The 17,268-nt window shown below is 44.7% G+C and overlaps 1 protein-coding gene across 5 annotated transcripts in view; it reads right to left on the bottom strand.

The window, feature by feature from the left end:
* The window catches only part of Xpnpep1 (X-prolyl aminopeptidase 1), a 61,558-nt gene extending 50,345 nt beyond the window's left edge, over nucleotides 1-11,213 (bottom strand). The window contains exons 1-2 of one of the 5 annotated variants that reach the window (XM_004659359.3): nucleotides 11,086-11,183; nucleotides 2,539-2,627 (exon numbers count right to left, since the gene is read on the bottom strand). In XM_004659359.3, the coding sequence (XP_004659416.1) occupies nucleotides 2,539-2,627; nucleotides 11,086-11,117 (121 nt within the window). In that variant the 5' untranslated portion in view covers nucleotides 11,118-11,183. Of the gene's footprint in view, nucleotides 1-2,538; nucleotides 2,628-11,085 lie in introns of all 5 variants that reach the window. The other 4 variants (XM_045141467.1, XM_045141468.1, XM_045141466.1 and 1 more) reach the window with 4 other exon arrangements.
* Between the last annotated feature and the right edge of the window lie 6,055 nt (nucleotides 11,214-17,268).

The raw sequence follows: 17,268 nt of genomic DNA, 5'->3' as shown, positions 1-17,268 counted from the left end.
TAGCAGCACCGAGGAGGAGGAGAGTCATGGCTGGTGACCCACCAAGGACAATGTTTTTGAAAATTAAATAACTCTATGAAAAGAACTTGCAGTGGCTGGAACATAAATGTTCCATGGGGATCTGCAACTACTATTCAGATACACATCTGACTAAGCACAAATACTATGCGATAAAAAAAAAAAATGGTGGAGCAGGCGTGTATCCTGCTTCTCCTTAAGGCAGAGACCATGTCGTTGCTATATCGCATATCCCAGCACATGACATATACCCATGCCCACTCAGCTGATCGAATGTACAATGTTCTATCTATGATGTTTTCAAAAAGACCCACATTACCAGTAATGTATCTGCAGTGAAAGAAAAAAACTAGGAACTGGGCTAGGGAGATGGCTCAGTGGGTAAAGGTGCTTGTTTGCAAAGCCTATAGACCCAAGTTCAATTCTCCAGTACCCACATAAAGCTAAATGCACAAACTGGCACATGCATCTCAAGGTCCTTTGCGGTGGCAAGAGGACCTGGCATGCCCGTTCGTTTTCATTCTCACTGTCATTTCTCTCTCGTGCTCGTTCTCCCTCCCTCCCTTTCCTGGCCTACCTACTTCTCCCACTCCCTCACAAATAAATACTTTTTAAAAAGAAAACTAGGAACTTAGAAGATGACATGTTCTAGCACCTGCTCACTTTACATCCTTTTTATTTTTTAGAAACAGCCAAGAGCTGAACACAGTGTGCAGGGAAGTCAAAGCCAAGAACAACAGGCCCAGTCCATGATGTATCATTTGCCCATACACTGCCAGGTAGTTTACATCATGCCTTAAAGAGAATGACTCATTGAAAGGTCTCCTGCATATGAAATTAGTACTTAAACCTTCAGCCTTTAGCACAAAGACTTTTCACTGCTCATACATGGAAGTAAAGCACATTAACCTCATTGAGTAGCGAATGGTAAATGTGGTAACATGTGTAAAGGCACCAGGCGCAGCATTAAATACATTGTTCGAGAAATGCTTGAATACAGATATGAAGCACCAGCTGGGGTTCCCACCCGTCTTGTTACAGGAATAGAAGGAGCTGGTTTACTCCCATCTCCGCATCTTAACACATGCCCAGATGCTCTTCAGCTCTAGAGAAAGCTGTTCTCTGCTGCACAGATGAGGAGGGCTGAGGGCTTTACATATATCAGTGGGCAATTTTCACAATAATTCTGCCAAGGAAGATTTCACTATTCCCACTTAAAGGAACAGGAATGAAAAGGAATTAAGGGGCTGGAAAGATTGCTCAGTGGTTAAGGTGCTCGCCTGCAAAACCTAACAAGTACAGTTCAATTCCCCAGTACCCATATAAAGCCGGGTGTACAATGTGGTACATGCATTTGGTGTTCATTTGCAGTGGCTGGAGGCCCTGGCATACCCATTGTGGTGTGTGTGTATTTTCTCTTTCTGTTTACAAGCAAAAAATACTTTTTAAAATTAAAAAATAACTGAATAAAAGGAGTTAAGTACCTGCTGAAGTCAGCTGGACCATCAGGAAGCAGAACCCAAGGTCAATTCAATTCTCTGGTCTATGATCCATTACCAACTTATTTTCCAGGGGACTTAACAGAGGATTAAAGCATTCTAAGACCAGCAAAACCAAACCACATGTTCTACAGTCTCCAGCTGGCATCTACATCCTCGGACAACTGCAGCTCTCTGGAGCTCTATTTCCTCATGTATAATAAAAAAAGTTCTCTTACAACTCTATATTTGATGATTCAAGCCCTTTTCCTCTTTCTTTACTTCCTGCTTACTCTCTTTCTGCCTAATATGATCCAAAATGTGCTGAATACATTTGTATTTTGGAAAAGAGGCTGAATTATACACAGTACCACCACTATGCCAATAGGAAATGAGCTGGTCACAGTTTCATATACACTTCACAGGATCAACTTCTCAGTCAGCTTAAAGGCAATGCACAGGAAAATCACTGGTGTGCTGGGAAAGGAATGTGGTAACATACTACTTTTCAGAGGCAGCTTTCTGACAACTCATCAGATAACTAACTAACAAGTTCTGGGGAATAAGGATGGTCCTAAAAATATTTTCCCAAAAAGATTTTCCTGAATGCACACTCAATTTATACAGCATAATAATATACTTTCTCATTTCAGAGTCTGGTGACAGATTGAAAGCTAAATGCTAAAGAAGTTAGTAGGGACTACATTAAAGGTCAAGACTAGAAAAGCTAGGATAGTATCTCTCACTAATAACCTCTACCACCACCATCGCCACTCACCCCACAAGAAGGAAAAATATACAGGAAAAAATACTGTAATTCTTTGATTTCTCTTTGATTTACCACTTTTTACAAGTGGTAAGTACATAAAAAGCACCAACCATCCAGGAAGCCAAAGGGTCACATGATTTTTAATCCTGTATTCTAACCCAAGCCATGATCAACTATTAACCCTCGGCCCTCTCTTCCCATTCAATCTGAGATGAGGAGACCTAAAATTTTCTTGATATATTCTACCTAATTTATAAGAAAAATGGCAATTACCTGTTTCCACACCTGTGTCTCCTGAGGATGTCACCTCGTTAGGTTCAATTATTCTTAAATTCCTCAACTGAAAATCTTGATGATTCAGCCTTAAGAAGAAAAAGAACAGGAAATTGCAAACTTTGACCCCGGTAAACGTGGCACACCTCAAAGAAGGAATCAAGTTGACTTAGCAGATTCTTCTGTGAATCAGAAGAACTCTCACCCCAGTATTAGGATGGGCAGACAGGTTCAGATAAAACCTGGAGGTGTGAAACATTACCATGGCAAGCCAACCTCAGATCTAACTTGCACATCACAAATTCTCCTCAGTGATATGGAAACTCCTTATAACTAGACAAGATTTATTTTCGGTAACTACACTGTCAACACTTACATTTTTTTATTTTTTCAATGGGGAGGGAAAATGGGTGTGCCAGGGCCTCTAGCCACTGCAAACAAACTCCAGATGCATGTGCCAACTTGTGCATCGGGCTTTATGTTGGTACTGGGGAATCGAACCTGGATCCGCAGGCTTCACAGGCAATCATCTTAACTGCCAAGCCAGCTCTTGAGGCCTACAAGTGTATTTTTCACTTTGCAAATTCTACTTAGTTCTATTTCATATTTTCCTATTCTTCTGATGGTATTCTATTCTATCACCTACTTTCTATTCTTTCACCCACTTTCTATTTCATTTATCAGGTTAATTATTTTAGACCTTTATTTCAGAATTCCTTTCAGACTTTTACTACTTATGTTTATGTTTGCTGAATCTACAGCCTCTCCTTGGCTTGTTACATATATGCTTTGTAACTTGATTAAGAGCTTATATACTTCGAGGACCTAGGGTGTGGCTCAGTTGGCAGAGTGCTTGCCTAGCGTGCACAAGTCCTGGGTCTGACCCACAGCACTGCATAAACTAGGTATGTTGGCATAAACCTGTAATCCCAGCACTTGGGAAGTAGAGGTAGGAGCATCTAAAGTTCAAGGTCATCCTCAGCTATTCAGCAATTTCAAGGCCAGCCTGAGATACATGTCTCCAAACAGTTCATCTGCAGATAAGTGTGATATCCCGAATCATACAAGCATTACTGTCACTATGGTTTACTAATTTTCACATTAATTTCATAGCCGGAAGAGCTGCACGTTTCCTGTCACCTATTCGGGACAGCCTGTTTCCTTGGATCTTGGACATAAACATCCCAGGCTAAGCTTACCAGCATACTAGTCAAGCTTTAAGCTCCCTCTAAATCTCTGGCACCTAAGGGTCTGGCTTTCAAGTTCACTCAAGTATTTGCTGAGAATCTGTCACCATCTACCTTAGTCAAGATGCAACAGTGAAGAAAACAGACAACATACTTGACTTGAAAGGGAGGGGTGGCAGGACAGGGGAGACTGGTAGGTAACAGATACCTGTTCTATAAAAAGAAAAGGCCAGGCGTGGTGGCGCCTGCCTTTAATCCCAGCACTCGGGAGGCAGAGGTAGGAGGATCGCTGTGAGTTCGAGGCCACCCTGAGACTCCATAGTGAATTCCAGGTCAGCCTGGATTAGAGCGAAACCCTACCTCGAAAAACCAAAAAAAAAAGAAAAGAAAGAGAGGGAGGGAGGGAAGAGGGAAGGAAGGAAGAGAAAAGCAAGCAGAGAAAGGTGTCTAGGAGATAAGGAGAAGGTCTCTTTGATAACACCTGACACTTTAGCAAAGACTAAAAAAGGTAAGCCATATCAATTCCTAGGGGGAAAATATTCCAGAAAAAAAGCAACTGCAAATCCAAAGGTAATGGGCAATGAGAGGCAGAAATTTGCCTGGTGTGCTTAAGGAAAAGAAAAGCCGTGCAGTGAGTCAAGTCAGGACATGGGGAGGTAAGTGGTTAGTTAGGTGACAAGGCTAGAGAGGCTGCAGAAGAACTGTCGCAGGTCACAGAAAAGTTTTTTGATTCTCCTCATTTAAGAACTCAAAGTAAGCCAGGCACGGTAGTACATGCCTTTAATCCCAGCATTCGGAAGGCAGAGGTCGTAGGATCACCATGAGTTCGAGGCCACCCTGAGAATAGAGTGAATTCCAGGTCAGCCTGGGTTGAGACCCTACCTTGAAAAAAGAAAAAAAAGGAAAAAAAACCCAAAGTAATAGTACAACTCCATTTTATTATGTTGCTAGAGAAAAAAAGGCCCCCATTTTTCTTGTGTGTGTATTTACCCAATTTCACTTTAATTCTTTTTTTTTGATTGTTCACTGAAGAAGTATGGAAATAGAATTGACTTTTATATCCTATATTGTTGGTGAACTCAGGACTGAAGACAGAAATCACTCCAGGCCTGCTCTAGCATGGTTACTACTTTAGTTTCACTATATAAAACAAGATATAATTAGCTGGGAAACCATATAGTCTTTAATGTTAAAAAAAAAAAAGGAGGCTGGAGAAATGGCTCCATGGTTAAGGCACTTGCACATAAAGCCTAATGACCTGAGTTCAATTCTCCACTATCCACATAAGGCCAGATGCACAAAATGCCACATGTGTCTGCAGTTTGCCCACACACTCACTTTAGCATACTCTCTTTCTCCACCAGGCATGGTGAAGCACACCTTTAGTCCCAGCACTCGGGAGGCTGAGGTACAAGGATCACTGTGAGTTCGAGGGCAGCCTGAGACTACATAGTGAATTCCAGGTCAACCTGGGCTAGAGGGGACTCTACCTCAAAAGAAAAAAATGAAGACATCAGGCTGCAAGACATACTACCAGTATCTCTTCTCTATAATATAAATGTAAATACCCTCAACAAAATATCAACAAACTGAATCTAGCAACAATAAAAACCATTGGGGGGGGGTCGGGGATCAGGGCTGGAGAGATGACTTAGCAGTTAAGGCGCTTGCCTGCAAAGCCTAAGGACTCATGTTCAATTCTCCAGGTCCCACCATGTAAGCCAGATGCACAGTGACACAGCACAGAAGGTCCCACATGCACCCAAGGAGGCACACATGTCTAGAGTTTGACTGAAGTGGCTGGAGACCCTGAAATGCCAATTCTCGCTTGCACACGCACATGCACGCACTCGCTCTCTCTCTCTCTCTCTCTCTCTCTCAATCTCGCATATTAAAAAAAAAAAGCCAACCTGTTTGGTTTGCCTCAAAAAAAGGGTAGACCTCACTCACTGATTAAGCTAGACAGCTATTCAGCAAGCCCCAGAGATTTCCTGACTTCACCTCCCCAGCACTGGGATTACAGAAGCTCACTGTCATACCCAGCTTTTTATGTGGGGGGTACAAAGAGTCTGAACACAGATGCTTGAGTAACAAGCATTTTGCCCACTATGAAGGCATTCCCCTGCACCTAATACCATCTTTATGCTAAAACCTATTGTGTTCCTCCACGATCAAGAAAAAGACAGGAATTGTTAATGTTTGCAAAGCAGGGTCTCATTCTAATCCCGGCAGGTCTGGAACTCACTCTGCAGCCCAAGCTGTCCTCAAACTCATGGTGATTCTCCTACCTCAGCATCCACAGTGCTGAAATTATAGGTATGAGCCACTATCCTGGCTGGAATTACTATTCTTTCTGCTTCTACTCAATCCTATAATACTATACTTTTCGTTGTATCCACAGTAATCAGGCAAGACAGACAAGAAGTAAAATTCCCTATTCACAAATGACATTATCCTGAACGAGACAAATGCTGAAAAATTCACCAAAAAATTAGAATAACTGACCACCAACAAATATAAAAATCAACTTTGTATCTATACCCTTAGAGTGAACAATCAAAGACTGAAATTAAAGTGAAATTTGGTGAATATACATAAAAAAATTAAAAATTTGGGCTGGAGAGATGGCTTAGTGGTTAAGCGCTTGCCTGTGAAGCCTAAGGACCCTGGTTCGAGGCTCGGTTCCCCAGGTCCCACGTTAGCCAGATGCACAAGGGGGCGCACGCGTCTGGAGTTCGTTTGCAGAGGCTGGAAGCCCTGGCGTGCCCATTCTCTCTCTATCCCTCTATCTGTCTTTCTCTCTGTGTCTGTTGCTCTCAAATAAATTAAAAAAAAAAATTAAAAATTTACAATAGCATCAAAACATAATGAAACATTAAGAAATAACACCAAATGAAGTATAAAATGTATACTATGGAATATATACAAAATTGGTGACATGGACTACATAAAACCTAAACAAATAGAGTACATGTTCATGGAATGAAAGACTTAATACTGTTAATATGATAATAATTCCCAAATTAATCTACAAATTCACCACAATGCCTATCAAATTTTCAGCTGGCTTCTATACAGAAATGTATTGACAGATCCTAAATTATGGTAACACAGGAAACCTAGACTAGCCAAAACAGACTAGCTCCAACTATTTCAACTCATAACAATAAAAAGAAAACCTGCACTCAGGAGGCAGAAGTAGGAGGATCACAGTGAGTTCAAGGCCACCCTAAGACTACATAGTGAATTCCAGGTAAGCCTGGGCTACAGTGAGACCCTACCTTGAAAAAACAAAAAAAGAAAAAAGAAAGAAAAGAAAACCTAATTTTAAAGTGGGAAAAGAATCTAAAGGTCTCTAAATAAAACCTTTCTTCAAATACCCAAGGACATAAAATATGCTCAATGTTGCCAAATATAGGTTACCAAATGTTCAAGCCTGATATCCTAGCATTCAGAACTGCCAAGAGTTCAAAGCCAACCTGGGCAACCATCTGAGACCCTGCCCCCAAAACACAGAGGGAGGTTGAAGAGATGGCCCCACACTTAGACATGTGCTTACAAAGTCTGACAGCCCAGGTCTGACTCTCCAGGACCCACATAAGGCCACATGCACAAAGTGGTATATGCGTCTTGAGTTCATTTGCAGTGGCTAGAGGCATTGGCATGCCCAGATTCACTCACTCTTTCTCTCCCCACTCCCACAGCTTCTTTCTCTGTCTCAAATATAAATATATATATATTTGGGGGGGGGGGGTTTACCAGGGTTTCGAGGTAGGGTCTCACTCTGGCTCAGGTTGACCTGGAATTCACTATGTAGTCTCAGGGTGATCTTCAACTCACGGCAATCCTCCTACCTCTGCCTCCCAAGTGCTGGGATTAAAGCCTGGCTTTCTAATAAATATTTTTTAAACGGGGGGGGAGAAAATGAAGATGTTCAGTGTCATTGCTCTGCAAAACCACAATCAAAGTAGAGCTAGCTCAGTAACAGTAATTGTCCAGCATGTGTGAGGCCCTGGGTTCCAGCCCCAGGACTGAGGAAAGGAGACGACAGGAAAGAACAGGAGGAAGAGGAAGGTGGAGAGAGGGAGCACCCACAATGACACAGCTTCTCACCTACTAAGAAGGTGATCACCCAGAAAACAGACAACAACAAGTACAAGTGAGCTTGTGGAAAGTTAAAACCCTCAGCACTGCAGATGGAAAGTGGTGTTGTGGCTTTGGAAAATGGGCTGAGGGAGCAGGGCATGGTGGCACAAGCCTTTAATCCCAGCAGAGGTAGGAGATCACTGCACTGTGAATTCCAGACCAGCCTGAGCTAGAGTGAGACCCTACCTTGAGGAAAAAAAAAAAAGGAAAATAGGCTGAGGGTTCTTGTAAAGACTAAATACAGGACTGGACAGATGGCTCAGCAGTTAAGACGCTAGCCTGCAAAGCTTAATGACCTGGGCTCAATTCACCAGTGCCCATGTAAAGGTAGATGATGCACAAAGTGGTGCATGCATCTAGAATTCATTTGCAGTGGCTAGAGGCCCTGGAACACCCATTCTCTCTGTCTCTTCTCTCTCTCTCTCTCTCTCTCTCTCTCTCTCTCTCTCTCTCTCTCTCTCTCTCTGCTTGCAAATAAATAAATAAAGTTATTTTTAAAAGAAAATAGACTAAATACAGAGTTAGCATCCAACCAAAGCAATTCCAATCCTAACTATAGACTCAAGTAAGTTCCAGACATATATCCTCATAAAAACTTACAGGACTACAGGACTGGGGACATGGCTTAGTGGTCAAGGTGCTCACCTAAAAGAACAAAGGACCCAGGTTCAATTCCCCAGTATCCATGAAAGCCAGAAGCACAAGGTGGCGCATGCATTCTGGAGTTCGTTTGCAATGGCAGGAGGCCCTGGTGTACTGTCTCTCCCCCGGCACACCCCCCCCATCTACACCCCTCTCTCTCTCTCTCTCTCTCTCTTCCTCCCTCTCTCCCTCCCTCCCTCCCTCTCAAATAAATAAATAAAAGTAAAATATGTTTTTAAAAAGCATACAGGACTATGGATGCAGCTCAGTGACAGAAGCACCAGCCTAGTGCGCATAGGGCCTGGGTTCAATCCCCAGCACAAGGAAAAAAACTATGAAAACATTACATTAAGGAAAAGACTGCCATAAACGACCACACTGTGTATGATTCTATTTATATGAAATGTCTAGAATGGGCAAGCCCACAGAGACAAAGTAAATTAGTGGGTAAAGGGGGGCTAGGGGAAATGAGAATTACTAGGTAAGAACAAGAATTATCTGGGAAACGGTGAAAATACCCTATAAGCTAACGTTGTTTATGCAATTCCGTGCATATTAAAGCCTCGTGGCTAATCCATAACAGAAGGAACCAGAGTCCAGGCCTCCCACCGTCGCCTGCCCTTTCCCAGTACATTTGTGCTCTACACCTTCTTCAAGTCTTGAAGAGCCACAAGGTGGGTAATGGAAAGGAGCAGGCAGAGCATTTCGGGCTCACTGTGTGTATAAGGTGGTTACAGCCAGAATCACTAAAAAATACACATTTGTGCCATCTCTCCTCAAAGAAGTATCAGGAGGGTTCTAGGTACCCATGCCCACTCAACTCCACCCATGATGAGAGCAATCATGTATGTCTATGTACAGTGCTCAAGTTGGGGCAAAACGGAGAGCAGGATGCTCAGTCATGCCTAGTTAGATGACACAAAGCTCAACAGGGTCAAGTTCTTAGGTTCGGTGGACTGGGGGCTGATGGGCTTGGGTACCTACAATCCTCCTGATATTTCTTTTAAAAGAGAGGGACAAAGAAATGTAGTGTTTAACACATCTGTCCATAAGCTACCTTCTTGTACAATCACTCATCTCCCATGTCTGAGACCCAGAATTGGTCAATACACTTCCCCTAGTCATGACTAGTTTAGGGACAGACATCAGTAAATGAATCAAAGGAGAATAAGATCAGAGGCTTCTGCTCCAACTGTCGGGAAAAGGGACTCTGTTTCTAGGGGGCTGTTGGCCTCAGTTCTTCACCACTTGCTATAAGGATAAAGTCAGCCTGCAGATAAAGCCAATGTTGAACAAATGGAGCCAAGAAATGCCAAAGAGAGGTCAAATCTGGTGCCAACATTGGTTCTTTTGGCCTCAGCCCAAACCCATTTTTCCATCTTCTAAACTGAGAGGAGTCCTCATTCAGACATTGTACAGCGTTGACATTCTACCAGCCTGGGTGGACACCCTGGGGAAAACGCCTCCCTCTCATCCTGCACCAGCTCACATTCAAAAATCCTTCTCCCTCCTTCCCCCAAATTGTGATTCTATAGATCGAGCCAAGACCACAGGTCCTCAAAAGCTTCCTCTCAGCCTTCAACTGAACTCATCATTTACCCACTTTCCTGAGATCATTTTCAGCACAAAACTTACAGAAGGCACTGTTAAAACTCTCTCACAGCCTTCCACAGTGCAGAACTGGACCTCTGCTCACTCCTAACATCCTGTGGCAAGGCCAAGTCCAGGTCAAGGTGGGCTTGAGATCTGTCCACTCACAATCACAGCTATAAGCTATAGTCTGAATTTCACAAATAAACCTTGTTGGGGTGTCTAATGAATTTATTCAGGCCTCAACTGGTGAGGGTGGATGGCCCACTGTGGATCGCCAGTTTCAATTCTGGCCTTTGGGAACTTTTCTCATGTTTCCTGGTCTTTCACTCTGTAAGCTGCTCTGGTTAAGTGTACCCTGGATGTTGGGGGAGAATAATGAAAACATTTTCAACATGAAGGCAAAACATTATCCTTCTCTCTTCTTGTGTCCAAGAAGAACCCAGAGCAGGCTACTGGTGGAATTTTCCTGAAGATTATGTCAAACTATTCCCTGAAAATCATCTGGGTGACAAGTGCCCCACATCTGTCGATGTCTGTGATGATGATGAATCAGTACGTGAAATGCAAGTATCAGAACTGTCGTAAATGTAACTTTGGGTGGCCGGGGAAGATGGAGGAGGGCACCGGATTGCCCACCGCCCCGATGGTACTTGGGGAGGTTCCATTAGGGACCAACTTCCTGCAAACAGCATGGCCTTCCCGCGGGGTCGGGAGCGGTGACTCCCGCCGCATCCTCCCGCCGAACGAGGCAGTTCCTCGGACACACACGTCTCAGGACGGGCTCCGGTTGTCCGGAGGTGCCCGCGGCCCCGCCGGAAGCGAACTGGATCCTGCCCGGCTGCACGGCTCCATCCCCGGCTCCCGCTCCGGAGGCCGACCGCGGCAGGCCCGCCGCTCCTCTCACCCGCTCTGCCCGGCCCTCCCGGGTGCAGCTCGCGCGCCGGGACGCCGAGCACGTCCCCCGGCACGGTCCCCTCACCTTACTCGCGGTGCCTTTCTGGAGGCTGCCATTCGGCGGTGACGTGCCCCAGCCCACGTCAGTGCAGCGCAGACCAGCTGATCACGCCGCCCGCCGAAAGGCAGGAAGAAGGGCGGTGCGCGAGCAGCCCCGCAGGCGCGCGCCGCGGCCCGGCCACGCCCCTTCTGCGGCGTGCTCACGTCGGGGCCACGCCCACTTCCTCGGCCACGCCCACCGGCGGGTTGGGGCGGGGCCGGGCGGAGCTCCCGAAGCCTTGCGCGCTGCGGCCTCCTGCTCGGAGCCGGCGGTCCCTGTTCCCCGACTTGCGAACTTGACTCCCGCTGTGCCGTGGCGAGTCATCACTCCGGTTCATTTTTCTCGCCGTTCCCCAAAAAGAAGAGCTGTGCTGGCTGACGCCGCTGCAGTGCCTCCCGAGGACGCCTCGGCCTGCAAAGGAGCTGAGAGGAGGGGGACGTGACTAGTTCTTCAAGACTTTGGAGCAGGGTCTCTCTCACTTGCTGAGGCACCAGAGATGTGTCCCCAGAATTCTCCAGACAGCTTCAAAACCCAGCTGCCCACTCCTCCTAGGTAACCAAACAGGACCCTCAACGGTTGGATCCAAACGGAGGTCCTGACCCCATACACCAAGACAAAGCACGTTGTCACTGGTTCAATCAGTGGCTACTCTGTGTTTTAAAGGCCCCCCAATCTTGATCCCACCCCATGTCCGCTCTGCCCCAAAATCCTGATGGCTCTGCTGCAAAATAGGTCCCTAGTCCAAACGCTTGTCATCGACTCCACCACTCACCCATAGGGTGAGCATCTCTTTGGCCTCAGCCCATCAGCCTCGCCAAATCTTTGAAGCCTAAAAGCAGATACCTCTCTGCTTGGCACTTTCCAGTGGTCCTTCCCTCAGAACGAACATGCTACTTGATGATTCCAGTCTTATTTCCTGCAGCTCCCACTCAGCTCACTACAACTAGGCTGCCCTTTTAAAACCTGGGTACATTCATGCTCCCTCATTTTCCTTCAGGTGTCACCTGTTCAAGGAGGCCTACCCTGACCACTTAAAATAGTAAGGCCCCTCTGACATACCTAACCCCCCTTACCTTGCTCTATTTTCCAATAACACCATTTTTCACATGACTTTTATTTTGTTTGTTTGTAGGGTCTCCCTCTAGGCCAGGCTGACCGGGAATTAGTAGTCTCAGGCTGGCCTCACACTCACAGTGATCCTCCTACCTCTCCTCCCAAGTGCTGGGATTAAAGCCATGTCCCAACACACCAGCTATGACTTTATTTTTTAAAAGTCTGCCTCCTTTTTCCCTAACTCTACACACACACACGCACGCACGCACGCACGCACGCACCCACACACCCACACACTGTGACCATCAGTGCAGTAGTTTCTGTTTTGTCTAATAACAAGCAATAAACTAACATTTAGTAAGTTCTCAGATACTTTCTACAGAAATGAATGTCCCCAGAATATATGCTCCTCAGGGGCAGAGACAGTGGCTCTCTTATTCATTGCTATGACCCTGGTGCTCAGACCAGCACCTGGTACTAAAATGAAAGTGATCACATTTGTAAATGGTAATTGACACCCTCCCCCCATCTTGTGTTGACAGTGGGGAAGGCCTAACACACCTGTGTCAAGCAGGTTCTGCTGTCTGCAAGAACTGGAAGTTCCAGTTACTCAAAAAGCTCTTAGTGAAGCCGTGAAAGAGCTGAAGATATGGTGCTGCAGAATGTCTGTTCCATTTCCCCAAGTTTATGGAGCCAAAAAGAGAGAGAGACTGTAAACAAAATGCCTGGGCTCCATCCCACACCTAAAACATGGCCAATGAATGGTAAGAGAGAAAAGTTAAGATACCAGAAAGAGATAAGTGAAACCAAAAGGCAGCAATTCATAACCATATTGCATGAGTTGGCTCAAGATTCATGTCAATGGCTTTAGGGGAGAGAGAAGCACTTCATGGTCCCTGAACTAGACTTGAGTTCCTTTTTGCAGGATTTAAAAAAAAATAAGAAACCTTCCTGCTCTTAAAGTTCTTCCAAGACAATCTCAGGGAGAAGTTTAAAGGAATAATCAAAAGGTGAGAACACTAAGGTCAGTTCTGATTCTGCAGAGTTCACATCTTTGAAGGTGGAAGAGTCCAGCCACACAGAAACTCAGTGAAGCAAAGGATATTGTCCTCATTTTACTGGTTGAGAAGCCTGAGGTTTGCAGAGGCCAAATTCCTTGCCAAAGGTCCTTGAGCTCATAAGTGGGAAACTTACACAGTACATTCTGGCAGCAAGATGGATTCTTAGTTTCCATGCGCTGCACTACGAAGCCCTAGGTAATGGACATGGGACGGGTCTCATCCAACCTTCTAGCCTACTCAGGGGAAAGAGGAAAGCAACTGGTTTCAGCATTTGAACTCACTGACTGGGTCTTAGATGCAAGCAGAAATAATAAGTCCATGGAAACATGGTGGATTGAATTGTGTCCACTAAAAGATCATATATTGAATCCCTAATCCTCAGTACCTCATAATATGATCTGATTTGGACATGTGATGAATTAAATAAAATGAAGTCATATTCGGAGCAAATAGGTTCCTACTCCAATATGACTAATGTCTTTATTTTTAAAAAGGAAATTAGAACACAGCATGCATACAAGGAGAATGCCACTTTAACATGCATGAAAACAGGAGTCAAAGTGATAACCTACAGACCATGCACACCAAATGTCATCAGCAAACTACCAGAGGCTAGAAGGCATGAGCAGACACTCCTTGGTGCCCCTCATGGGGAGGAAAACATGTTGGTATCTTGATCTTGCACATCTAACCTTCAGAACTATGAGAATGTAAGTTTCTGGTTTTTGAGCTACCAATTTGTAGCACTTTGTTATGAAAGCTCTAGAATACTAATAGAAAGTGAATTATAAATGTCCAAGTATGGGTTGTAGACCTGTTATTCCGGCCACCCAACAGTCATTCATTCTGGTAACTATTCTATTTCATGGTCCTTACACATGCGCACGCATGCATGCACACACACGCGCACACACACAGTCCCCCTCCCTCTCTCATTCTCAATCTGTGTTATCTAGGTGAAAGATTTGTGTGACCCAGACTTTGAACCACAATTTTAAACTCAGATATTTCTATAGGACCAGTATAATGCAATGAGTTCTCTTGGTAAATGCTTGAACAGGGCCTTGACTGCCTCTGCCAGACCACAGCGTAGGTATTCTAGAACTGCTGCCTGTACCTGCAGCATGTGGATGGCACTGTGGCAGCAGGAGAACAAAGACGGAGGAGAGAAATGGACCTCCTGACAGTATCTGAGCCCAGAATCCTGTTGTGCCTCAGACCCAGATCTCCCACTGGGCTTTTCAGATGTCAGCCAAAAAATTTACTTTCATGTTTAAGTCAGTTTGACATGGGTTTTTCATCACTTGCAATCAAAGGACTCTTTAGGGAATCATTTAAGTAATTTATACAGTTGAATTTTATGCATGAGTAATTATAACTTTATTAATAATCATGAACTAACAAATGGGAAAAGTAGATGACCAAACAATGTCATTATTTTATGTGTGAATAGTATATCAGTGTGTGTGCAGATGTGTGTGCCCCATGTGCATGTGTGCAGCAGCCTAGAAGACAGTGAGTGTCCTCCTCTATCACTCCTTGTTTCTTTGAGACAGGTCCCTCACTGAACCTGAAGCTCATGTTGTTTTCAGCAAGCCCCAGAGATCCTTCCATACCCACCTCCCTCCGGGGCTGGGGTTAAAGGCGCATGTGTCTCCACACTCAGATGTTTACATGGGCGCTACGAATGGAACACAAGGTCCTTATGCTTGTGCAGCCAGTGCTCTTAACTGCTGAGCCATCTCCCCAGTCCCTAGTAACCCATTCTTATAATAACATGGACTTAGATCTAGATGTGCACTGCTATAGCAGTAAAAATTGCTTGTTTTTTGTCTGTTTGTTTTGTTTGTTTTGTTTTGTTTTTTGAGGTAGGGTTTTACTCTAGTCCAGGCTGACCTGGAATTCACTATGTACTCTCAGGGTGGCCTTGAACTCATGGCGATCCTCCTACCTCAGCCTCCAGAGTGCCGGGATTAAAGGTGTGCGCCACCACGACCTGCTCCAAATCGCTTGTTAATAATGAAAGGAAAGTGATTCCCCACAAGATTAGCAGTGCTTATCTTGAGGTGGCAGAAATTGGGACAGTTTCAGTTTTGCCCTTTTTGCTTGTGTTTCTTTCCTTCTCCCCCACCCCACCATGTTGGATAAGGATCAAACCCAGACTGTTTTATAAAAGAAAATAGATGCACTGGTGATTCTGCCTTTCTCTTTGAGGCACAGAGTGGCTACTTCTTGCATTCTCCAAATCTGCATGTTCCAACCAATAGTAGTCCTCCAGGATTCCAGTTGATGACTGGTTGGTATCCTGACCATTTACTGAGAAGGGGGCTATGGCAATATTTCTTCAATAAATTCCCCCATGAAGAGACCTTAAAAAAGAAATTCTTAGCTGGACCTGGTGGCTGACGCTTTTAATCCCAGCACTTGGGAGGCCGAGGTAGGAGGATCGCCGTGAGTTCAAGGCTACCTTGAGACTACGTAGTGAATTTCAGGTCAGCCTGGGCTAGAGTGAGACCCTACAAGAAACAAAAAAAAAGGGGGGGGGAGGAAGGAAAGAAGAAAGAGAGAAAGAAATTCTTGCAAAAGATAAAAAATATATATGTAGCTCCAGCGCTAGAGAAATGGCTTAGCGGTTAAGGCACTTGCCAGCCAAGCCAAACCCAGGTTTGATTCCCCAGGACCCATATAAACCAGTTGCACAAGGGGGCACACACATCTGGAGTTTGTTTGCAATGGCTGGAGGCCCTGGCGCACACATTCTCTCTCTCTCCCTTTCTCCCTCTTAAAAAAGGAGAGAACAATACTACAGCTCCAGAGGAGAGTTGACATTTTCAAGCATTTCTATTTTTCCGATAAAATTGATAGTGATGAAGGAGGTTCTCATAAATTGTTATAATATGGCCTTATTTTTTGTAAATTTAACTACAAGATAGGCTTGTGGTTACACCCGAGAGAAGAATGGGAGAAGAAAGCCAACTTTCAGGATCACAGAGTCTGCCAATGCCATGTATTGTAAATTAAGGGCGGGAGAGTGCGTTTGGCTCCTTTCAGACTCTACTCACCCTTTGTATTCAGTGAAAACTGAACTCAGACCTTTTGATACTTGAGTTCCATTTGCTCTTGGCAAAATTCAGTTCTCTGGTTAAAATTTTTAAAAAAAGATTTTTTTTAAGCTTATGAGGCCCACAGGGTTATTTGTACATCAAATGATTCTTGCACAAGCAGCAGATCTATAAACTAAGTGTGAATAAATTACAAACATACCGAGTAAATGTTCACAGCAACACACAAGCCCTCCCTGCTGTAGGGGAAAAGGCTCACTCAGGGCAGGATGTTGCCTGCCCCTTCCTTTAAGGACAGTCCCCCTTTTTTATAATATTTTTTCCCTCCTTAAGACGCCTTTGGATCAGTGGGGGGGGTTGCCAAATGTGGGAAAGCAGAGTGTCTCCAGCTGTTCATAACATTGACTTCTCACAAGCCCTTCCTGCTTATGCTTTGAACACTAAGCCTTGGACAGCTCAAGGCGCTGGGTCTGTGGTTTAATGCAAGTGTAACTTTAAAGCAGGCAGAGACTTCTCCTCACTGGTTCCCTAAGGGGTCAAGTTGATGAACCCCTCCAGATGTACTGAGCAGTTATCAAGCCCTATGCAGAGAATTTGAAGTTGGCCACCTAATACATAGGTTCTGTGTAGCCCTCACTGTATTCCTTTCTAACTGTTTTATTGAGAAATATATACCATATGTTGCAGTCCGGTTCATATTGCTGGTAGAAATCACCCAACCAAGAGTAGCTTGTGGGGGGAAATAAAGGTTTATTTTGGTTACAGTCTTGAGGGAAAGCTCCATATGGCAGTGGAAAATTATGGCATGAACAGGGGTAGACATCACCTACTGGCCAACATCAGGTGGACAACAGGAACAGGAGGGTTGCCAAAGACTGGCAAGGGGAGACTGGCTATCACACCCACAAGCCTGCCCCCAACAATACACTGCCTCCAGGAGGTGTTCATTCCCAAATCTCCATCAGCTGGAAACCTCGCATTCAGAACTCCTA

Source organism: Jaculus jaculus, chromosome 1 (genome assembly GCF_020740685.1).
Source record: "Jaculus jaculus isolate mJacJac1 chromosome 1, mJacJac1.mat.Y.cur, whole genome shotgun sequence".
Classification (NCBI taxonomy): domain Eukaryota; kingdom Metazoa; phylum Chordata; class Mammalia; order Rodentia; family Dipodidae; genus Jaculus; species Jaculus jaculus.
Note: the sequence above shows the minus strand (reverse complement) of the source record. Positions and strands in the feature narration are given on the sequence as shown.